Source organism: Thamnophis elegans, chromosome 2, assembly GCF_009769535.1.
Source record: "Thamnophis elegans isolate rThaEle1 chromosome 2, rThaEle1.pri, whole genome shotgun sequence".
In the NCBI taxonomy this organism is placed as follows: Eukaryota; Metazoa; Chordata; class Lepidosauria; order Squamata; family Colubridae; genus Thamnophis; species Thamnophis elegans.
In genome coordinates this window covers 20,208,076-20,232,427 of record NC_045542.1, presented here as the reverse complement: position 1 = coordinate 20,232,427, position 24,352 = coordinate 20,208,076, and the positions used below count along the sequence as shown (strand labels likewise).

Below are 24,352 nucleotides of genomic sequence, written 5' to 3'. Positions count from 1 at the left end.
AAAAAAGAAGAAGCACAGGAGTTATCTAAGTTGCCAACACTCCCACCAGGGATTGGAGAAGCTACATTCCATTCCTTTGCTATTGAATTTATATTTTACTGAAAAAAATAAAATAAAGGAGACTAGTATAGATCTATTTCAAGCTCTGACGAGAGCTAAATAGCTTGAAATAGATCTATACTAGTCTCCCTTATTTCTTTGTTGGTAAAATATAAATTCAACACAAAAATAGTTTGTCGTGGAAGCGACTGCTTGCAAAGGCTCCCGGATTGGGGCTGAAAGGCGAAAGTGGAAGCAGTATGTTCCATCTCATAGTTGGGTAGGCCAAGTTTTCCTGATAGAGGGTCTCACTGGAAAAAGAAACATTCATTCCTTTGCTATTTCCTCTCTATTCTCTCTTCCATTGCAGCCATGTATTCTGTGCCTTGCTATGGTCAGTGTCTCTTTGCACTTCTACCATCGGGCAGAAGACATTGAAGCATAGCCAGCCAAATAACCAGGTTTAAAAACAGTTTCTATCCTTGGGCTGTCAGACTCTTAAACACAACCACAATCACTCCACACACATGCGGAAACACAGGACTAGTTTTCCTTTCCCTAATTGCTTGTATAGGGATTATTCTTTATACTATTTATGTGGTTTGTATTTTTTTTTGTCATGGATTGCACCAGTGAGGCTAAAACCAATTTCGTTATATACATGATGTACTATGACAATAAAGACTATACTATACTATGTAGCACCCACGCTCACCTTCCCATAGCAGGACCTCCAAACAGTTTCTTCCTTGTACCAAGATGAAACGTTATTTCTTTTGCAGACCAGGGGATATCGATTTGGGCAGCCTGTTGTATACCTGCCTGCAGGGCTAGACTTGTTAAGTAATGTGATGGGGATTTGCTGGAGACTGTTTTTCAGGAGTGAAATTCTGCTACCACTGTCTCTGCTGTAGTGCTCTCCTTCTCAAAGATCAACATGGCTGTCATGTCTGCTGATGACATTTCTCCAGTATTATTAAATGTCATTCTTTACAGAATAGAAGGACATGAGCGGGGGTGGGGGTCATTGAAGAGACAGCAATTTTCATTTTGGCAGCAAGAATTGTGTGCTGGATTCACCCACTGCACTGTGTGATATGCTTAATTGTGATTGCCGGTCAATCAAAGATTTGCCAGAGCTAACCAAAGATAAAACCAAAAGCTTTGTATGATGTAAAAACCACCCATTGTCCTCCTTTATCTTTCTGTATAATTGCTAGTAAGAGTTTGCATCTAACTCAAGATGATTGGAGGTAAGGGACGAACAATATCGCCTCCTAGTTCAAAGATAGTACGATGAACACTGAAGCAATTTGTGCATGTAAGCTGCCATCTAGAGCCAATATTTATGCAAAAAAACCCTTGTTTTTTGCATAGATTGATTCTTACAGGATCGTATCAATGGCTATTGAGGGGCAAATGATGTATGGAAGCATACAGATTAGATTTACGTATTATACTAAGATATAACATCAGTTACTTATTTAGTGCAATGGGGAAAAATCCAGTAAGTTGTGGTTTGTTCAGCAGAGCATGGTTAACAAGCAGTTGGTTTAGAAATTTGATTTTCCCAGAGCTCCTTACAGAGACGTATGCAGACTTCCCTTGCCTGCTACAGCATCACAGGCTGCCTAGTATATAAGCAGATCCTGGGACTGGATCCCACCAGAAACCCAAAACCTGTCAGTCATGCCTCCTTCAATATCCAAGAAAGGAAAAAACTCAACTCCATTTTAATAGAGATAAAGTACTTTTACTAGATGTGAAGTGAAAGCAGCAAAAAGGAAAGCAAGATCTGAGCCAGCAAGGCGGGAACATATGCATATCAAACGTTTACCCAGCACCCTCCCCTCAATTCCCCAACCCAGTGTCCAATCTGCAACTCCCTAAGGTGTCATGTGGGGTGCATATTCAAACAGCCTCATCAGGTTGGTATGTGAAACGGTTGGCCTTGGCCAAGTCCCAACATCAGCCACCAGCATGCGCAGAAGATGGTGAGAACAAGACCCCTTCAGTACAAGATAATTCCTTTCCCCAATACCATGGATCCCCCCGACCCCGTTCCTATGGCAGCTGATATTAAGCAAGCATAGCAAAACAGCCATAAGTGAGCAAGCCAAACAGAGGCTGACAATACCTACCTACCTTCCTACCTTCCTTCCTTCCTTCCCTCGCTCCCTTCCCTTCCTCTCTCTTCATTCACTCACTCACTCACTCACTCACTCATTCATTCCTTTATCTACCCATTCCCAGAATGTCTAACCAAGTGTCTCTGGGAAACCCCAACAGGACAGAAGAATAACATCACATGCTCATATTTTTTCCCCTGGCAACTCACCCTTTCGGTCATTCACTGTCAGGAGGATACTTCCCGTCTTGTCCTTCTCAATGAGGTAGATGAGGAGGCGCCCATCTCCTCCCTTCATCTGGCACCATCTCTCATCCACAGGGGCCACCAACATTCTCACCATTTGGCTGCAGGAATTGCTACAGTTCTGACTCAGCGGTCCGGTCCCAAAAGCTTTGCACTCGGCACAATCCCTGCCAACAGATGTGCAGTTTTTTTAAAAAAATTAGGGGCTTTTATTTACTTTTGCTTAGCATACAGTATGGCCCCCACACCCATTCAGACACCCAAAAACTGCTAGCACCAATGGAGAACGGTTTGATCACCGGGGAAGTTACTGCAGCTAAATGTGGTTCAACCAGTTGATGAGAGAGGGCAGGTGGGGGGAGAGATTTTTTTTTTCAGATTCCTTTTTTATATCATGAATCCCTACTACTAACATTTGGTGGCAAAGATGAGCACATGTTCTGAAGGTGGCTTTTAATTTGATTTGCCCAAAGTTGTAAACTCTGATTAAGACCACCTATAAGTCTGATGATAAACAAGCATATATACAAATCTAAAAGGGGCAGATTTTTAGTTCACATAATTATAATTTGGAACAATACAAAATGATCACACAGCAAAAGTTCTTCTGTAATGAAGCTCTAATGGTCCGATTTGCTTATTAAGTGGAGTGAAAGTTACTAACATAACCAGAAATACAAGCTGATACAGCGTCATGAAGACACGATTTGTTTAGTGACCACCCAAAGTTACAATGACACTGAAAAAGGGGACTTACAACCAATCCTAATCCTCACACGTACTACCACTGCAGCATTCCCACAATTACATAACCAAAATTTGAGCACTTGGCAATCGCCATGTGTTTATAATGGTTGCGGTGCCCTAAGATCATGTGGTTGCCATTTCCACTAGTCCAACAAGCAAACATAATGAGGGAAGCCAGATTTGCTTAACAACTGCATGATTCACTTAAAAGCAGTGGTGATTTATTTAACAACCATGGCAAAAGAGATTATAAAAATCAGGTGTGACTCACTTAACAACCACCTTGCTTAGCAATGGAAATCAATAGAATAGAAATAGAAATAATACATTAATAAAATATAAAATAATGGAGTGAAGGAACGGAATGGAACAGAACAGAATCAAATCAAATATTGGAATAAAATGGAATGGAATAGCATAGCATAGCATGGCATGGCATGGCATGGAATAGAATGGAATGGAATGGAATAGAATAAAGAGAGTTGGAAGAGAACTTGGAAGTCTTCTAATCCAAACCCCTTATAATTGTGATTGTAGATCAAGGGTTACCTGTAGTAGCACAGTGAAGCCCAATGAAATCTTCCTAAAGCCAGCATCTTCTGAAAATGCTAGGACTGCAGTTCTAAATATTATCAGTGTGCTGGCTAGGAATATAAAAACTCACGGAGTCCTCCAGTTACTTGCTAATGTTCCCCCGTCTGTCACTTAAAATGTGCTGGCAACCTTGGGTGATACTCTAGAGACCATGCAATGCAGTAGATTCAGACAATCTCAGCAACTCAGCTTTTGCAACCCTGTTTTAAGCTATCCCGAGTTCCTGGTCTGTCTGCTTCACTGATGCCCACTGGTATTCCAACTAAATGAAAAAATTTAGGATGCCAACACTCAAGGAAGCTTTCATTGAAAGTATCCAGTGCTCCTGTGCAGTACTGATGAACAATTGAAAAGTGCAATGTCATTGGCATCAAACCCAGTCAAAGTACATGGTAATGGTTCTCACTTTGACTTAATCAGGGTGGTGACTGACAATGAACTTTGCTGAACAAAGCCCTCCTGCTTAAAAAAACCCATGAACAAGCAGCCAGCCTCTTCCCTCCATCCATTGGCTCCCTCCCCTCAGCTTCACCTGTGCACTTCACAGGGCATCTGGTGGTCAGCACAGTGGCTGCCCAACCACCCAACATCACACTGGCATCGGTTGCAGGCACAGTGGCCATGCCCATTGCAGATCTTGCCCTCTTGGTCGCATCCATTGGTATCCAGGCTGCACTCACATGCGCTGCCAGTGTAATTGGCCTGGCATTGGCACTGGCCACACCTGCACTGCCCATTACCTGTTGGCAGAAGGAGACAAGCATCATTGTGGAATTCTCTGTGTTATAGGGAAAATGGCTGGTACTTTGTGATTTTTTCTTGCTATTTATCTTCAATTTGTGCATCTAAAAAAGAAACCAGCAAGAAAAAAATCACAAAATACCGGGACTTGCAAATTGAAGTTGAGTGACTGTGGAAAAAGAAATCATGTATTGTCCTGATTGTAATTGGAGCCCTTGGAGCAATACCTAGAGAGCTATCTCACTATTTGGAAATTTTAAATTTATCAGACTTGAACTTTCTGATTCTACCCCCCAAAAAATTATTATTATAATTAAAGATTAACCAGAGTATTATTATTATTGTTGTTGTTGTTGTTGTTGTTGTTGTTGTTATATATTTTCTTCATTAAACATGAAACTCAGCCAACTGAACATTCAAAAATGCATTACAAATACCAGTGACTGGTGCTAATGGTTGATACAGTTTGCTGCCAGCATCCTAGGTATCAACCAAGTACCTTCTTAAAATATAAGATGTTCCGAGTAGTGCAGTTTTTTGCATTTCTGCTAGTGTTATTGCTGCAATTTGTGGATGTATCTTGTAAAATTCTTGGACATGGTGCCAAATGCCCTAATGACATGTCAGGTGGTGGTGGTGGTGGTGGTGGTGGTATTATTATTATTATTATTATTATTATTATTATTATTATTATTATTATACAATTGTATCACAGCGGCCAGTTGTTTCGCCGGATTTGGCATTGGTTACTAGTCGGGCCCCACCCAGGGGCCTAGGACGTCGTAACGTATTTTCGTAATATGCGTGCAGATCCAAGCAGTGCGGCTTTTTGCATTTGACTGATGGTGATTTTGTCAATTTTTAACTGTTTTAAATGTAATTCCAGTGCTTTTGGAATAGCACCCAGTGTGCCAATTACCACTGGAATTACCACTGCTGGTTTGTGCCATAGTCATTGAATTTCGATTTTTAAGTCCTGGTATCTTGCGATTTTTTCATGTTCCTTCTCGGCGACCCTGCTATCACCTGGTATTGCGATGTCTACGATTGTGACCTTATTTTTCTCAACCAGTGTGATGTCTGGTGTATTATGCGCCAGTATTTTGTCGGTTTGTATACGGAAATCCCACAAGATCTTGACCATCTGATTTTTGGTGACTTTTTCAGGCTGATGTTCCCACCAGTTTGTTGCTGTTTTAATATTATAATTTTTGCACAAATTCCAATGGATCATTTGTGCTACTGAATTGTGCCACAATTTATAATCAGTCTGCGCGATTTTTTTACAGCAGCTGAGTATGTGATCAACAGTTTCATCAGCTTCTTTGCAAAGTCTGCATTTGGCATCATCAGAGGATTTTTCGATTTTGGCCTTAATGGCATTTGTGCGAATAGCTTGTTCTTGAGCAGCCAGGATTAGTGACTCTGTTTCTTTCTTTAATGTACCTGTTGTTAACCATAACCAAGTTTGTTCACTGTCCACTTTATCTTTTATTTTTTCCAGAAATTGGCCATGTAGTGCTTTGTTCTGCCAACTCTCCATTCTTGATTTTATCACATCTTTTCTGTATTCTTGTTTCGTCTGTTGGGCCTTCAGTAGATTTTTGTTCTTTACTTTGATTAATAGATGTTCTTGACTTTCATTTCATTTTCATTTTCATTTCATTTCATTTTCTTTGCATTTAATTAATTGGCCATTGGGCATTTCAATTCCCTCACATGCAGTGATTTTGCCCCTTTTTATGGATACAGTGGCACATTTTTCCATGCCAAACTGCATTGAAATATCGGTGCTGAATACTCGGACTATTATTATTATTATTATACAATTGTATCACAGCGGCCAGTTGTTTCGCCGGATTTGGCATTGGTTACTAGTCGGGCCCCACCCAGGGGCCTAGGACATCGTAATGTATTTTCGTAATATGCGTGCAGATCCAAGCAGTGCGGCTTTTTGCATTTGACTGATGGTGATTTTGTCAATTTTTAACTGTTTTAAATGTAATTCCAGTGCTTTTGGAATACCACCCAATGTGCCAATTACCACTGGAATTAAAATGATCTCTGCTGCAGTAATGGAGGATAACACCATGGGAGGAAGCCTTCTGTGGGTTGATCTGGTGCCTTTTCATTCTGCTCTTTTAAGGAGACCTGTCTATTCTATTGATATAGCAACTTCTAACACAAGCACACACACCTTTAAAGCACAGAAAGGACAGCAACCTGGCTTTTCTTATCTATCACCTTACCCCCATCCTCCAACCTCCAGGGTCATCAGGCAGTTTCCGTTTGTCTTCTCTATCTAATATGAACATCAGCATCAAAGGACAGAATATTATTTGTCTTATGCACAAATCCTGTCTTCTCCAAATTACTGGCTTTGCAGATTTCCACTGGCATTGGCTGCATATTTACAAGCATAACCACGAGGTGGAAGGCTAGAGAGATGTTTTCTTTCTAATGGAAACTGAGTGCTAAGGCAGTAGAATTGTCTACTTCATATATAACATTTTCAATGCATTCATAGAAAGGACAATATTTGTAGCTCATGGTTGAAATGACCAACGCACAGATGGACCCACTGACCGGCAGTTGGACAGACAGAGAGAGAGGCAGCAGGACAGACTGACATCGGGGCAGACAGATAGAGGGACAGACAGATGGACAGAAGGACATACAGACTCCAGTGCCTGCAATGATGTTACTTAGTTTGGGTGCGATGAAACGTCTGCAAGAAAAAAAACGAGCTCAGACTGCAACAAGGACTCCTCATAAAGGAAACGTTCATAATGATAGTGAGTTATGTATCTTATATTTATCCAGCTAATCGCTAATAGTGCCTGTCTGTCTGTCTGTCTGCCTTGTGGCTGTATGTCCCCCAGTTCATCTGTCTGCCTGTGTAGCAGTCTGTCCTCCTGTCTCTCTGGCTGGCTGTCCAACTGTCAAGTTGTTTGTCTGTGGGTTCATCTATATGTCTGTCTGTCCATTTGTCGAGCTATTCATATATCCATCCATCTGAATGTCTTTCTGTTCATCCTTCCATTTGTTCATTTTTTGTCTGCCCATCCTTCCCTCTCTCTGTTTATCCACTGACCCATCCACATCAGTCTGTCCATCTGCCCTTTACTGATCTGTCTGACTGCTATCCATCTCTTCAACAGTATGTTTGTCCGTATCAATGTCTTTGTCTGTCTGTCTGTTTACCTAAGTGTCCATCCACCTGCTGCCTATCTATCTGTCCAATAGGCTGTCTGTTTGTTTATCCTGCTGTCTGTGGACAGATAGATGGACAGACAGACAAACACATGGACAGAAGACAATGCCCAGAATATATCCATCTGTCCATCTATTCATTATCTATTGCCTGTCTATCCAACTGTCTGTCTGTATGCCTGTCTGCACTTTCATCTCTCCATCTATCTATATATCTGCCTGTCTATTCAGTCTGTCCATTTTTCTACCTGTCTGTCCTTATATTTCTCCATCTGTCCTTTTGTGTGTCTGTCAGTCTGCCTGCCCATTTGTCTCTATCCAATAGCCTGTTCATCTGTATATCTATGTCTGTGTGTTCATTCTTCCATCTCTCTAGTTTATCATCTATCCGTCCATCCATCGTTCTGTTTGTGATTCTGTCCATCTGGGTGTTGTCTGTCCAGTCATCTGTCTGGTCTGTCCAGCAGACTGTCTGCTTGGTCCATCTGTCATCCTGTCCATTCTTCTATTTGCTTTACTGTTTGTCCATCAGTGATGTTACCTACTTGGGGTATTAAAAGCCTGCAAGCAATCAACAAAGTTCAGGCAGAACGAAGGCCTCGATGGTTCAACCCTGAGCTACAAATATTCTCTTCAATTGGAGAGTCATAGTATCTCAAAGAAACTTCATGTTTTTACCTGCACAGAGTTGCCCATTATGTCGTTCACAGGCAACATTGTCACAATTGCAGAAGGGCCCACTTGCTAGGCTCACACCTTCTGAACCAAGTATTTCCTCTTTCCTGCAATCACAGCGCCGGCCAACATAGCCTTCATGACACCTAGAAGAAATGGGCCATGGAGAGGAGACAAAGAGCATTTCTCAATCAACTATTGGCTTGCATGGTTTCACCCTCACCAACTTGCTACCTCTCCATGCTGGCATAGCTACAGTCCTTCAATTATAATTGGAGCTGGAATTAATCCTTATCTAGGTGTTGGTAGAAGAGGGGGGGGGAAGGAAAGGGGAACTCTGCTAATGCTGTGGCAGATAGTTATTATCAATCAATCAATCACTGTCTTTCAACCCTTCTTCAAGACTTTCACATGAAATGATGTCTGTAATTTTGAGTAGGTCGGAGAATCGGTAAATTCCACCTCTGATTGGCCTCGCTCCCATCTATTCTCTGCCTCCCGAGTCCCAGCTGATCGGGAGGGAATGCGGATTTTGCAGTAAGCTTCCCTTGGAGTGGGGAGGGAATGGAGATTTTACAGTATCCTTTCCCTGCCATGCCCACCAAGCCACGCCCACCAAGTCATGCTACCCCCAGCAAGCCATGCCCACAGAACCGATAATAAAAAGTTTTGAATCCAACCCACTGGTGTGCGGCCCCCATGTGCCCCTTTTTCGGGCTGGATGGGCTTCTGAAGCACTTTGCCAGCCAAAACAGTGTTTTGTCTGCCATAAATTCAAACGGTCACCAAGAGACCAGTCATAAGTTGAGGACTAACTGTAGATCATTTTGCCACTTCATGAAGGCAAAAGAACAGACCGTGAAATCAATATTACACTACTTTATTGCAATATTTCTGACCTGGACCTTATTCCAGGCATATGAAGAAAAAGGTTTTTTGAGCCTTTATTGCTCTGCAACAATAAATATAAGTGAAATTGTCTGTGGTCGATAACCAATTTGGTGGTACTTGTGGTGTCTAGATTGCAGAGTTCCATCATCACAGTTATATTTTGAGGAGAGGATGATATTCAGTTCATCAGTTAGTTTTTTAATATCAAATTTTATTAATTTTTATCAAAATATAAGACACAAAAGAAAACAAAATATAATGGAAAACTAGGGGAGGGACAGGGCGGGGGAGAGAAAACGTGAGATGGAAAGGGAAAAAGAAACAAAAGGCACTGACCTCCAACTCTCTTTGGTACAGTAGAAGATAATAACATTATAACCTCAACTTTTTACTTTTATACAATAGTATATACTAGCCACTTCTACAACAGCAACCTGTTGTAGAAACAAATTTTCATTTTTTCCCATCACAAGCACAAAGTTCAGAAGCAATTTCCAAATAGAAACAAAATTAAATACATTCTCTTTTTTAGGTAAAATATTTGATTTAACAATCTCTTTTCTGTTTGCTCATTAATATTTATAGACTGTCATATTTTATATTAATAAAACTCAGTATAGTCTTTCAAACGTTAACCCTAAAGAAAATAATGCTTTTCTTAAATTTTAAAACATTAACCTTTTCTTTAAAAACTTTTCCAACATCAATTTCTAACACATCTTTTTTAAAACTTTATTCTCTTTTTTAACCTCCTCTTGACATACATAAAGTTCACTTTCAGTGATATGTTTCAAACTTTAAGGATTACTCAAGCTGTAAAGGAGAAAAAAAACCACTTTATAATCACTCTCTCCAATTTATGGTCATGCAATAAGATCTTTTTCATCTCTTTAAAAGTACTAACTATTCATATTTTTGAATTTAATTTCAATATTATCTTACAAACTTTGGGAGTATTAACAGGGAGTGAGTTAAATTCATTGATTAATCAGAGTTGGGATAAATCATATAAATACCTGCAAATGCCACAGGTGAGGTTGCCATGCCCACCAGAGCAGTGGTGTGCATCAGGCTGGGTGTCTCCACATTGGCACTCACAGGCTGTTGACAGCTCTACTTGGACCTCCTCTCCCACTCCTAATACTCGCAACACAAGCTTCTGGGACTCAGGTAGGCAAGTGGTTGTCCTTATCTTCACTGTGAATTGCACCTTGGGAAGACAGGTGAATGAGAGGGGCTCCATCAACTTCTCTAAGTGATAAATCTGTGGCAATCCAGGTGTTCCCAAATTCCAATTCCCAGCATCCCTCTATCCACGCTTATACTGCTAGAGCTGTAACACAGACACCTCTTTGAGATCCTCTCCTGAGACATGCTTGGAGTCATCAAAAGCTCTTGACTTAAATACTCACCAACTGGTTGACAGACACGTCACTGCATTCTCCACCCTCTGTCTGCCCATAGGTTGCTGTGTCTCCACAATGGGAGTCATAAGCAATGGAGATCCCAGGCGGAAGGTCTGAGAAATGTCCCAGTTTCACTGTGGAAGCGAGACTCTATGGAGAGACAAGTAGAATCTGTTGTGAGTAGGCTTATGACTCGGATGATACTACACTGCAAAGCAAGGCAGAAAAGGAGAATGCTTACACATGTTTTTATTAAGAGACCCAGTGATTAGAGGGTGGAGGGGTTGCGCTTCAAAACTCAGCTCAGTTGTTTGCTTTAAGAAAGCCACAGTTTATTTCTATCATGGGAGTATCAAATTGATTACTAGGCAGTAAATATGATTGGGATGATATATATAGTATCAGAACAAAATGGGATAAAATTATTAGCCCCTTTGTCCTGCAAGAGCTCAAGATAGCATATAGTAGATATGGCCATATATATATATATATGGCATCCTACCAGGCATAAAAGATCAGGTACACACACGTGAAGGTTCAATGAAACTGATTTATTGCTAATTATGTCTATACACAGGAATTTTCTCAACTAACAGCACATGCTTGGAATTAGAATAAGGTTCAAGAGGATTTTGACTTAGTTCATTTGTGGCTACATAGGGATTCTAGGCTGATTCCTCTTTTAACTCCATCTCCAAGTTCTGCCACTCCTTTTCCTACACATCCATGTATAGCATATAGGGAGGCAATATAGCATCTAGCATTCTTCATCCCATTTCCCCCTCACAAAACCTACCCTCTGAGGTAGGTGGAGCTCAGAGAGGATATATATATATAGGAGATCCAGGTTCTATTTTGCACTCAACCGTGGAAACTCAATTTTGTGCTATATACAGCACAGGTTCGAATCCCAGTAAGGGTATGGCTAGCTGATGAGAGCTAAATAGCTTGAAATAGATCTATACTAGTCTCCCTTTATTTATTTATCAGCACAAATACAACATATATATAAGATTTTTACAACCCCTGGTAAGCCCCAATTATGGGAGGAAGCTAACTGTTTCCATCATCTGTCAATCGGCTCATCACAAGAGTCCATCACGACAGAAACCCAATATTTTTACTGTTGCCTTTGTTATATTTGTGTTTTTTTTAATTTGTACATACATACATACATACATATATATAGCACAAAATTGAGTTTCTACAGTTGAGTGCAAAATAGAACCTGGATCTCCCCACTGCCAATCAAACATCTTAACCTCTACACCATCTGAGATCTTATCTGTTGCAATGGCTGAGAAAGAAGAGAGAATTCTGTCCTGGCCACATTCTTGTTTTATGCATGGAGGTGGGAACACTTTTCTTCCAGTGGCTGACCGGGTTTGCATCAACCCAGAGGCGAAGCAAAGCATGGCATCCAGTCTTTGCCTATTCATTCAGTTGCCAGTATATGCTTGCTTGACTTCTCTTGCACTTGGGAGTGTTGAATACAAACCAAAATAACTAATTTCTAAACAGGATCCCTCTCAATTTCACTCACTACTGGATCTGAGAATATCCAAAACAAACTCTGAAAATTTGCCCTAAGCTAGAAGAGCTATCTATGGAATGCGGTAGCTTAGTGGCTAAGACGCTGAGCTTGTCGATCAGAAAGGTTGGCAGCTCGGCGGTTCAAATCCCTAGTGCCACGTAACAGAGTGAGCTCCCGTTACTTGTTCCCGCTTCTGCCAACCTAGCAATTGGAAAGCACGTAAAAATGCAAGTAGAATAATAGGAACCACATTTGGTGGGAAGGTAACAGCGTTCCGTGCGCCTTCAGTGTTTAGTCATGCTGGCCACATGACCACAGGGATGTCTTTGGACAGCGCTGGCTCTTCGGCTTTGAAACGGAGATGAGCACCACCCTCTAGAGTCAGGAACGACTAGCATGCATGTGCGAGGCAACCTTTACTTTACCTTTAGAAAAGCTATATATAGGAGAACAACTCTAATATATAATCAATTCAAAGGGCTCAGAGTGCTTCTAGGTTATCTCCCAACTATGATAGTTTATGTAGTCTATTTCTTATTAGAGCATGAACATTGAGTGCCTTCAGGTCATTTTCTGAGTAATGCTCAAGTAGACGGTGGCACTGGAAAAGTGGTCCTTCCCCTGATTAGAATTAATTTCAGATGAGCCAGACTACTCAATGTTCTCACTTTATATGCATCTTCTATGAGCTGCACCACATTTCTGGAGTCCGACTTCAGTTCCCCCACCACTGACTTTGGAATATGCTTGCTCAGCTCCTAGAGAGGAGAGGAAAATGTGAGTGGGAGATTCCCCAATAGTCCAAGTATACCTCTCCTCCCCACTCTCCAACTCAGCAGTCACCTTATATAAGGATAACTTGGAACTAGTCACGGCAAATATGGGTTGAATATTAGATTTGGACAACACTTCAGCCAAGTGCCCAAGGGAAGGATAGTCCTGCAAAGAGACAGAAGCTGTGGTTACAGGGGCAGATGCTTTTCTTCATTTCCCTTCTCATTGGGTTTTCCCCCCCCCTAGGAAATTTCCCTTCCTTAAATGTCTATGGAGATTCTCAGCCATCCAGGTCATGGTTGTCCCAGCTGATCGTCGGAGCTACTGGTTTGCCTGAACTTGTCCGAATCGGCTGAATCCCACCCCTACCTTTCTCCCTATTCTTCTTTCCCCCATTGACCTCACAGTCCCAAGCATTTCCAGCATGGAGGAACTTCCTCATCCTTTTCCTCCCACAGAATTTCAATCAATAGGGAGATCTTTTCAATCCTTTTGTTCTCTCCATATGCCAGCTGTGTCTGTGCAGAGAATTTGGGTTCTGCTTCAATACATCCTGCAATCTGATGCATGAGACTTCAACTGCCAGAATTCCTCTTTCAAGTAGAGTTAAAATCCAATACATCCAGAAGATACCAGGTTTTGAGAAGATCATGGCACTGAATTGTTCAGCACCTCTGAGAGTCCCAGGTTTCGGTGTGGTAGACACAGTGGTGGGATTCAGCCAGTTCGCACCACTTCGGAAGAACCAGTAGCTATTTTTTTTCTGGAGTTCCGCAAACTGTCTGAAGTGAGGGGCAGGAAGCCCAGCCATACCTGGTGAGGGGGGGGGGAGAAGAGATGGCAAGAGAAGCCCCATCTCCATCCACGTGCCCCAATGAAAGGCAGTGGCAGCCCAGGTGCTCCCCTTCCTCTCCCTCTCTGGTGCTGGAAGTAATTAAAAAATCAGTTCATCCAGGGTCCGATTGGCTATCACAGGAGGCTCATCCCACATATGCGGCAGAGCTGGAGGGCCACATCTGTCATGATGGCTAACCTGACCCTGGGCGAACTGGTTGTTAAATTACTTGAATCCCACCACTGGGTAGACACTGCACTTTCACTTATTTTCTAAGTAATCTCAGTAGCTTTTCAAGAAGATGAGAAAGGAACCTACATAGAGGTGACTTTTGCTGTATACACCATTGGCATCCAGGTGGCAGCGGCCATCATTGGGCATAAGGATCCCTCCCAATTTTCCATCCCCTGCAGTGTGGAAAGCGCCATCTGAAGTGAAAACTAGCAGACTGGTCACATTGCGCCAGCCAATCTGGTCCTGGAAAGAGAGAGCAAGGATCAGGTGAGTTCTTCCACATTCAAAACAGCAACTCTACTTACATCAATATTTTTGAACTGAATATTCATTCAGCACGTCTCGGGAATGTGGCATATTCAGAAGAGGTTAAGATGCATTTGAATAAAGCTCGGATCAAAGTTCAAGATCTGTTAGATCTTGCTACCAATATCAAACCTCAGGTTTTGTAACAGTTTATTTTTTAGAAAACAAGATTTCCAACTAAAAATGTAGAACGCCGCAAATAAATCTAAGGTAGTAGTTACCAAAGTTTAAACGATCAGACAGTGGGCTGGCAATGAAATTTTGTGAAATTTTGCTCCGGATTGAGAAAAATTAGGTGTGGTTTCTGGTTGAGGATCTATGGTGGAGTAGACATCCTTGATACGAGGATGGCATTGCTGCAGAAGTGGGCAGCCAGTGCAGTCTTTCCGGGTAAAGGAGAGATTGTAGGATCGCCTACATGCACTCCATACAACTGCTCCTCATGAAGGGATGGCAGAAACTGAGGGTTTTGGGGTTGACTCGAGAGTTGAGCAGTGGGGAGTCAAGGGCTTCTTCTCAAGCTCACAGTCATAATGCAGCTTATATGGGTACAAGGTTTATGCAAGCCTCAGTTTCTTAAACACTTTCGGATGCAATTAATTTACAACTAAAGCTAGATTGTTTGAGTGGCAGGGTAAGATAATTCCACTTCGATGAGTCAATATTCTTTCTAGATTACAAAGGTATTTAAAGATTTTTAAATGTTTTGAGAAAAGTCTAAGAAGGAGTATGATATAAGTTTAAAACAAAAGGAGGGAGGGAGGGAGGGAGGGAGGGAGGGAGGAAGGAAGGAAGGAAGGAAGTAAGGAAGGAAGGAAGGAAGGAAGGAGAGAGACCTGGTCTGCATAATTCTACCCTCGTAGCTGTCTAGTGGATTTAACAAGCCTAAGAACTGTGCAGATCAAGGAAGGAGATGTATTATTTTCCACAGGAAAAATATCAAAATATTTTTTTCTTTGGGAGTAAGTGGGAGGGAAGGAATTCCCGGAGAATGTCCTGATTTTGCTGTGGGAAAAGAATAGTCACAACTTTGTATGAAGTAGTAAAATATAAGCGGTTACAAAAGCCAGTCCAACCCCCTGCCCAAGCAGGAGACCCTACATCTGCCTTTACCTAGGATCAAACCACTGGTGGGTTTCAAATTTTTTTAGAACCTCTTCTGTAGGTATGGCCTGCTTTGTGGGAGTGGCTTGCCAACCATGTGACCAGGTGGGAGTGGCTTGCCGACCATGTGACCGAGTGGGAGTGGATTGGCAGTCGTGTGACCAGGAGGGAGTGGCTTGGCAGTCATGTGACTGGGAGGAAGTGGCCAAGATGATGTCAGCATATTAATTGCGCGGAGAAGAGCGTAAAGTCCAGCCGAGGCAGGAATGCAAAAATGATGCATACTCCTCCCTTGCAAGGGAAGCGAAGGAAACCGCCTGGGTCTCTGCTCCCCACCCTGGAATGCCCCTGTGCTTTGCTGGCAGCCACGACTCCTAGGCACGTTCGGGGAGCTCCTAGGAGGCCGGCCACGCCGCACAAGCTACTACCTGTGAGGGGTGACAGAATGGGTGGGGGAAGCGACCGAGGGGGCGGGGCAGGTGCTCCGTAACGAACCAGTTCTAACCAGTACAGTAGATTTCTGGAACCTCTTCTACCAAACCGGTTAGAACCCACCCCTGAATCAAACTCACAACCTCTTGATTGTGAGGCGAGAGCTCCACCAGATGGGACCTTTCTTACCGTTCTCCCTAGCACAGAGCAACACGGGCACAATTCATACGAGCATCTCAAAGGACGGGAAGGTTACAACCATCTGGGTTGGAGGTACCTGGCCAGCAGGTGCCTGGTGGTTATTTGAAGGCTGTGTGCTCTGGGCTTCTGCTACACTCACCTTGCAAATGGCTGCCTGCATGATAGCATCAAAGCCTCCTTCTGCATCATCCAGGTTGGCTGAGATGCGCTGCTGACCGACCCTGCTCTCAAATTCACTGGCGTTCTCAGTCAGAGCGAGCACGTGCTTATAGCTGAAAGCCGACTGGCAGTTCTCCTGTGCGTTTAGGCAAGGATTTTTCCTCTTGGAAGGAACCATATTGACATAAGGTAGCACGGTCTTGTCCACAAAGGCACCAAACCCTGCAAAGAAAAGATCTTCCATCTTACTCATGTTACCCTCAAACCCCAGCTCTGAGGGCTTTACAACCTCCTACAAGCATATGGATAAGCGTTTGGGAGACAGGGTGAACAGATCAGATAAGAGACTGTATAGCCCACAGCTGGATAGTGGGCAGGGCAAAAGGCTTAGAAGGGACCCTCCTTAGATTCTTGTGCTGTAAAGGAGATGGCGGGAGAATTTCACTTTCACACAGGCAAGATTGTGTTAATGTAGATTTATAATAAAGTGGAATTAATTTATCTGGTCATGTTTTCTGCCTAGCCTACTTGGGAAGGCAAACATACAGTTATCAAAGAGTGAATACAAAAGTGGATTTCCCAAAAAACTAGGGCAAGACTTAGAATAAGTTTGCGCACTTAAAAAAAGAACCTCAAGGGAATGGGGGGGGGAGGGAGGGAGGAAGGGGGAGAGAGGGAGGGAGGGGGAGGGAGAAGAAGAAGGAGAGAGGGAGAGAGGGAGAGGGAGAGAGAAACATGCAACCCAAACAGTTCCAATGAATTTGCAATGCTCAGGTCAGTTTAAAAGAGTTACAAAGAAAACATTCTCATCCAAGGGATAAAGCAATACAAAAGCCCAATATATGACCCTATAATTGGTGCAGTGGTTAGAGTGAAGTACTGCAGGCTACTTCTGCTAACTGCCGGCTGCCTGCAATTTGGCAGTTCAAATCTCAGCAGGCTCAAGGTTGACTCAGCCTTCCATCCTTCATACAGATTGTTGGGGGCAATAGGCTGACTCTGTAAACCACTTAGAGAAGGCACTGTAAAGCGGTATATAAGCCTAAATGCTATTGCTATAAAGAAAACTTTGTAGTACGTGCTAGTCAGTAGGGATGCAGTCTTTTTATCTAGTAAAGATAAAGAATTCAGATGTTAGGCAAGGTGTCCTCACTTCATTAAAAAAAAATATTAAACTAAATGTGTCCAAAGTCAAAATAAATTCTAGTTTTCATGTATTGTTGTGAATACTTTTTACTCTTTTCTTCTAAGGCTTACACTAATCTATGATGCTTTTCCTAGATCTTCTGTTCCCCTGTTCAGAGTTCACTACATACCAATCTTCACTGAGGTAGTAACTTTGCGCAGGGCAGCCATCAAGTCACTTCCCAATTGCTTGATCTTCAGCAGGTCATCCTTCATGGAGTAGGACAAGTCCATGAGGTAGTAGAGGTCCACAGGATAACCCTCAGCCCGTTTGAAGCGGACAGTGAAACTCTGCTCCTTTCCTACAAGCACAGAATCAGAAGGGAGGGAGGAAGGGAAGAAGATGTGTCTGGCCTAAGAAGGGATTTGGGGGAACCTTCCTATTGGCAAGCTAGTCCGATCAGGCAACTAAATGCTTTTCAGATTTTTCAAGGTCTGGAGATTCTTTTCAATAAAGGTACTGTGGGAAGTTACAACCCCCCTACTCTTAGAAGAATGAAATATTTTGAGAAACATTTTTTAAAAAGGCAGGATAAAATATTTCCCCTAAAACAGAAATGAAAATCTTAAGGGAGACAGAAACTCAGAGCCCCAGTTCCCTGCCCCCAAGCAGTTACTGAGCTGGGGCAGCTTTTAGAAATGCAGATTTGGTATTCTATTACTCCCTGCAGCAAAGTCTGAACAAAGGCAGATTAGCCCTCACCAAGAGCCAAAACAGGGCAAAGCCATTAATTATTGCATCACCCTCAGAAACTTCAACCGACCGTAGCTCAGACAACCTATGGAGTCAACCATGACCCCTACATAAGCCAATAGAATACATGTTCTTGCACAGGAACAGGAAGCTCAAGTGCAAAGCCCAAGAGAAGGTATAAAAACCCCTCACTCTCAACTCCATGTGGTCAGCTGCCCAGAATCACACATGCTTGATGGTTCTGCTTCATCAATAAATGGACCCTCTTTCCAATCAGACTCCCGCCTCTGTTTTGTCTCCAGTGCTTTTCTCCTGGCTTGGAACTGAACCAGATGGATATTTCTGCCAACAGTACTTACCAGGCCGAAGCTGAAGAACTATTCTTTGAGGTGACAGCTGTGTGATGTTTTCATGGTAGATGTTATCTCTCAGAGGCCTGTCCTCCAAAATATGGTGCTTGCCTTGGGGATCCATGATCTCACTGGCAAGGCAGCCACGATGTTCCAGCTCTGGCCGAGGAGCACAACGCTCTGCATCAGGCTCTCCTGCTTGCACGAAATCCTGGGAAGAACGAGGAGACAGTTGTTTGCAATGCTGTTTTGTTTTATCCCACCGTTCAGAATTCCCATAGCAGACGAGCAGTGGGCTGTTGCTCTTCCTACTCAATACCCAATGCATTTATACCAGGGGAACAGAAACTTGATGAAATGGTATGCTTGCCTATGACCACAATAAAAATGTCAAGGTTCCAAGTAACACCCCCAACGAAAGGAGACTCTGAGGCTTGAAGTTCCTCAAAGTTCCATTTTATTAGAGATGTCATATTGGCACATCTGGGAAAATCTGTAAGCTTCCAGATGAAAATACAAGTCCCTGCCCAGCACCCAGATGTCCGTCACATGGCCCAATCAGGCACCATCCCAACTGGAGAGGCCTCCCAGTCATACCCCTCCAGGTGCTCGGCGAGATGTCCTTGACTCTCTGAGAAAGGAATATTATTATGACTATATATATATCTCCCATACTCCATATAAGCTCCCTTCCCATTTTCCCACAGTATCAAATGTGGCAGGCCTGAAGTCCAAATGTAAAAGATGGTTTCCAGACCTGATAAAAGATTTGATTGATTGATGTCGATCCTGATGGCAGCTTTTTAGAGACATTCTCAAAGAGCAAACCATCCATTGATGTCCATTAGAAGGAACTAGAATTTCATACTATGAGGTTCATTATTTACAAATGAAGGCAAATATAGTATCCCACCATAATGTTGCAGGATTTAATCTGAGTTGGTTCCTGGGACCAAGGGTTTCGTCTTCCAAGCATTCAGACGTGTGCTGGAGCCTGTCCTCAAGGAACTAATTCTCTCTCTCCAGAATGTGTGTAGAGAGAGAGGTTCCCTGAGGATGGGCTCCGGCACGAGTCTGAAAGCTTGGAAGAATAAATCTCTGGTCCTGATAATCGACTCAGATTGGATCCTGAATTCATTATTCCTTATATTATGTCCCATTTATAGTCATGATCTTGCACTGTCTTGTGTTCAGGACCAGAAGGAGCATGACAGCTAGAAATAAGGCACCAGAAGTCACAGTTTATAACCTGCCTGCTCAAAAAGCAAGACAGTGGAGGGTTTAAAATTCAGCATCTTGAGAACAGAAGCTTAAACAAAAACTGCTGCTTTAATTGGTCTAAAAAACCCCACTTTCAATTTAAACAGATTGCAATTAGAAGGGAGAATAGATGCAGCAGGGTTGTGGTCATGTTCTTGGAAGAGGTTGTAGCAAGTTAGCACCCACCCCTCTCCTAGAAAAATGAAATGAAACGAAAAATGAAATATTTTGGTAAATATTAAAAGGACAGAATATTTCCCCTAAAAGAGAGGCAGAAACTCATCCCCTCCCCCTCCTTTGTCAATGGCCATCACCCAGCAAGAGTCAACCAAGCTTGGGACTTAGGACAGCCTACAGAGTTGCCCCTGCATGGCCCCATGGGAGTCTGACAACCAATCAGAATATAAGCTCAAATTCAAAGCCCAACAGAGGGTCTCTCTGTCTCTGTCTCTCTGTCTCTCTCCCGCCATGTGCTTTTTTGCCCAGGATCTCAAACCATATGGTCCTGCCCACCACCATTAAATCACCTTTTCAAGCCATCTCCATGTTTCCAGTGTCTTTCTCCTCACTTGGAACTGAACCCAGGTGGACATTTCTTCCAACAAGGGGTATGTGAAAGAAGATAGCACGTTTCTTTTCAGAACAAAACCTATTTTGAGAAAGGCAGATCCAAAAACAGTCTGCATTTTTACATGCAGGAGGCAAAGCCTACATGACTTTCCAAGTAAGAATGTTTTAACTGACCAATAACCCAGCTTTAGGGTATTGTTTCTCAACCTTAGCAACTTTAAGATGTGTGGACGTCAACTCCCAGAATTCCATAGCCATCCACGGGAAAATCTGGGAGTTGATGTCCACACGTCTTAAAGTCGTCAAGGTTGAGAAACAGTTTTAGAAGCTTCGCAGAGATGCTGGTTGGGGTGGGGTGGGGAGGAAGAACTTATGAATTTCAGCATTTACTGAAAAATAGATGAAAGGAAGGAACTGCTGACAATGGCCACCAGATTGCTCCATCCCACAAGTTCGGCTGTCAGGAAGCAGCTGACGAAGAGATGGTAAACAAACATGTATCACTCTGCTTAATGTGCAGCATTCAATCTGGCAGAGAATTACATATTCCCCAATCAGATTTGATTCTTTTAAAATACATACATAAGTAATTCTGGCATGGACCCAGCAGCCATCTCCTAAGAGGAAAAGGTGGGGCAAGCCCTCTTAGGCTTAGAATTTGGCACCTGCAGATGGAGAAAGTCCTCCCTATCTCCCATTGCTCTTCTTCCCCCCTCTCCTCCCTCCACTGTCAAACAGATAAACAAAGGAGGCCACTTCCTATCAGCTTTATTGCAGTGGTCTCCTGTTTCTCTGGGGTGAAAAATAAAGAAAAACTCACAGATCCAACCACAACTTTGCTTGCCTTTTAAAGTCTGCAAGAGGCAGATAAATTAACATTCCCCACCTATCTTTTCAAAGAGGCTGACAATAGCTTGACCATAAGACAGAAACAGCAATACATTTGCCAAGCCCATGTCCCTGCAGGGGAATGGTACCAATTCTTAGACCTTTGTCTCCTTCCTCTTTCTTGCCCTTCTTTGCACTAATTCCTTGCTGCACTCAAAATTATGACAAGAACAATTTCCCCACCCCACTTCCGTTATCTTCACCTCTGGTCAGCAATAACAATGGCAAAGGACAATGGTTCCACTTTGAAAGGGGAATTCCTTGCTGAAAGACTTTGCTAATTTCTGCCTGCCTCTTCCATCACTCCTAATGAAAATATTATAATCATCATTTTCTTGAATGCAAATGAATATTGTTACGAGAAGTTTTGGATGCCAGCTTTCTTCAGAGCTTGCAAAGCTAGAAGACATAAATTTGGGTATGAAGCATGGTAACGAGCAGATTAGAAGAATTGTTTTTCACTTATACTATATGTGTTTGCCAGTGGTGGGTTTCAAAAATTTTTGTAACCTCTTCTTCTGTAGGTGTGGCCTGCTTTCCGGGTCCACTGGTGGAACCTCTTCTAACCGGTTCGGTAGATTTGACGAAACGGTTCTACCGAATAGGTGCGAACTGGTAGGAACACGCCTCTGGTGTTTGCCCACAGGTCTGATAAAATGTAAACTGTTAAACAATTGTGATTCATCCTAATTTGCACTTGGTGTCACTTTTCTCTTTGTCCAAAGTTCTCCACTTAATTAATTCATTTTGTGTGTGATAGCTTAACTCCACTCAGCATTTTTATCATTTAAGCAAAGATGTTCAAGAAATCAGGTTTCACTATAGGGTGATTTTCTGATTTGCTGTCTAGTATCATGATTTCGAAGGGGACGCGGTGGCTCAGTGGCTAAGACACTGAGCTTGTCAATCAGAAAGGCTGGCCCTTTGGTGGTTTGAATCCCTAGTGCCATGTAACAGAGTGAGCTCCCGTTACTTTTCCCAGCTTCTGCCAACCTAGCAGTTCGAAAGTACGTAAAAAATGCAAGTAGAAAAATAGGAACCACTTTGGTGGGAAGGTAACAGCACTCCATGCGTGTTTACTCATGCTGGCCACATGACCACAGAGATGTCTTTGGACAGTGCTGGCTCTTTAGCTTAGAAACTGAGACGAGCACCTCCCCCTAGAGCCGGGAATGACTAGCATGCCTGTGCAGAAAAACCTTTACTTTTATCTTTATTATGAGTTCCAAGATGGAACATTTTTTTCACGGATGTAGGTATGCTGGTCTTGTTATATTCGGGTCTTTTCCCATGTAAGATTGAGATTGTCTTGGCAATGTTTCATCAAGGTCTCACTCGCCATCCTCAGGCTGGCGTTTTCAGCTTAAAGTGTGATCGGAGCTGCCGTCTTTCTATAAATCTTGGTGGGTGGGTGTGGAATGCTGGCATTGTTTCAGTAAGTGGATTGATTGGATGTGTGGCTATCATGATTGATAGATTGGTGCTGGCTGTGTGTCCATTGTTGTTTTGTGTTGTAACGGCCTGGGTGGTGGGTGGGGCTCGTTTGTTGATTAGGGCTGGTTTCCAGATGTCTGGTAGGTGGGAGGTATCCTCACGTTTATTCATGTTGTGGGGGTGTTTCTCTAGATCTCAGTGAAACAACTCACTTTCTGTTCATACAGTATGTGCACCCAGGCATACAGGTTTGTGCACATTTGCGTGCACACACACACACACACACACATACACACCTGTTTCCCCAAAACTAAGACCTCCCTGGATAATAAGCTCAATCAGGCTTTTGAGAACATCCACTAAAATAAGCCCTCCCTCAAAAATAAGCACTCTCCAAAAATATTGCAACACAGCAGCAGCCATGAGATGACCACACTCACCGCCACCTGCACCTCAAAAGCAATAAGACCTCCCCCAAAATAAGGCCAAGTGCTTATTTCGGGGGTGAAAAGAAAATAAGACCCTGTTTTATTTTTGGGGAAACATGGTACTAGTATACAGGTGGTCCGCAGCTTACAACCACAATTAAGCCCAACATTTATGTTGCTAAGCGAAACATTTGATAAGTGAATTTTTATTTTTATGACCTTTCTTTTTGGTTAAGTGAATCACTCCAGATGTTACATTAGTAATATGGTTAAGCGAATCTGGTTTCCCCCATTGATTCTGCTTGTCAGAAGGTCGCAAAAAGTGTTGACATGACCCCAAGACATTGCAACCATCATAAAAATGATGGTTGTCAAGTGTCTGAATTTTGATCACCATAGGAACGCTGCAACGGTTATAAGTATGAAAACCAGGCATGTAACTTTGAACGGTCAGTAAATGAACTATTGTAAGTTGAGAACTACCTGTAGTCTGAAAAAATGTGATTGTGAGACCTGTTTCATTTTGCCCAAGGATGTACCTGGAATGCTTCAGGGGCCTAGAAGAGTTTTCCAGGAGACGGATATTTTGTCTCCTTGGGCATGTTACATTAAAAAAAAAATCAACAATCAAGATACTGTAATTATTGCATTCAGCATTTCCCTGCCTCTTGAAGTGGATGTAAAGTGAGATTGTGCACAAAGCTCAAGATATTTACTAAACATATCCAGAAAGATGGTGAAAAAGAAGGAAGGAAATCAAGGTGAGGCTCCATCATAGTTCTTATCTCTTCAGAGTGTAAAGTCATTCAAATCACCTAGACTTTTTTCCTCAAGTTTTTAATTTTTTTAATTTATTTTTTTTTAAAAACTCATCTAGACTTCAATGAATTTTTCCCCTTTCGAAAACAGTTCTATGCACTCCCAAAACTGCCTTTTTTCAAGAGGAAACTGGACTTTTCTTTAAAGACGTTTCACTTCTCATCCAAGCAGCTTTTTCAGCTCTGTTGCCTCTTGAAAAAGCACCTTTGGGACAACCACGAACTGGATGACTGAGAATCTCCATAGACAGTTCCATGCAATGCACCAAAGTTTCAAGACTGAGGGCAAACTCGAAAAATACAACTATTGCTTTACCACCTGACTAACGGAGGTGAGTTTTCTCCCCTCCCAATTCAAGTCTGACAAAGCATTGCACCCAGCGCAGGAAAACCCTCGTGTTTTCATGACCCTGATATTTGGCGTTAAAGAGCTAATTTTAAGTAACACTTTTTACAGTTAAAAGTT

General features: G+C 42.5%; 1 protein-coding gene across 1 annotated transcript in view; it reads right to left on the bottom strand.

Annotated features, from left to right (window-relative positions):
* The window catches only part of ITGB7 (integrin subunit beta 7), a 49,548-nt gene that overhangs the window by 2,075 nt on the left and 23,121 nt on the right, over nucleotides 1–24,352 (bottom strand). The window contains exons 4-14 of the mRNA XM_032212163.1: nucleotides 18,498–18,699; nucleotides 17,576–17,746; nucleotides 16,240–16,481; nucleotides 14,142–14,300; nucleotides 13,058–13,153; nucleotides 12,883–12,972; nucleotides 10,687–10,830; nucleotides 10,291–10,484; nucleotides 8,387–8,529; nucleotides 4,287–4,494; nucleotides 2,378–2,580 (exon numbers count right to left, since the gene is read on the bottom strand). Coding sequence (XP_032068054.1) covers nucleotides 2,378–2,580; nucleotides 4,287–4,494; nucleotides 8,387–8,529; nucleotides 10,291–10,484; nucleotides 10,687–10,830; nucleotides 12,883–12,972; nucleotides 13,058–13,153; nucleotides 14,142–14,300; nucleotides 16,240–16,481; nucleotides 17,576–17,746; nucleotides 18,498–18,699 — 1,852 coding nt within the window. The remainder of the gene's footprint in view (nucleotides 1–2,377; nucleotides 2,581–4,286; nucleotides 4,495–8,386; nucleotides 8,530–10,290; nucleotides 10,485–10,686; nucleotides 10,831–12,882; nucleotides 12,973–13,057; nucleotides 13,154–14,141; nucleotides 14,301–16,239; nucleotides 16,482–17,575; nucleotides 17,747–18,497; nucleotides 18,700–24,352) is intronic.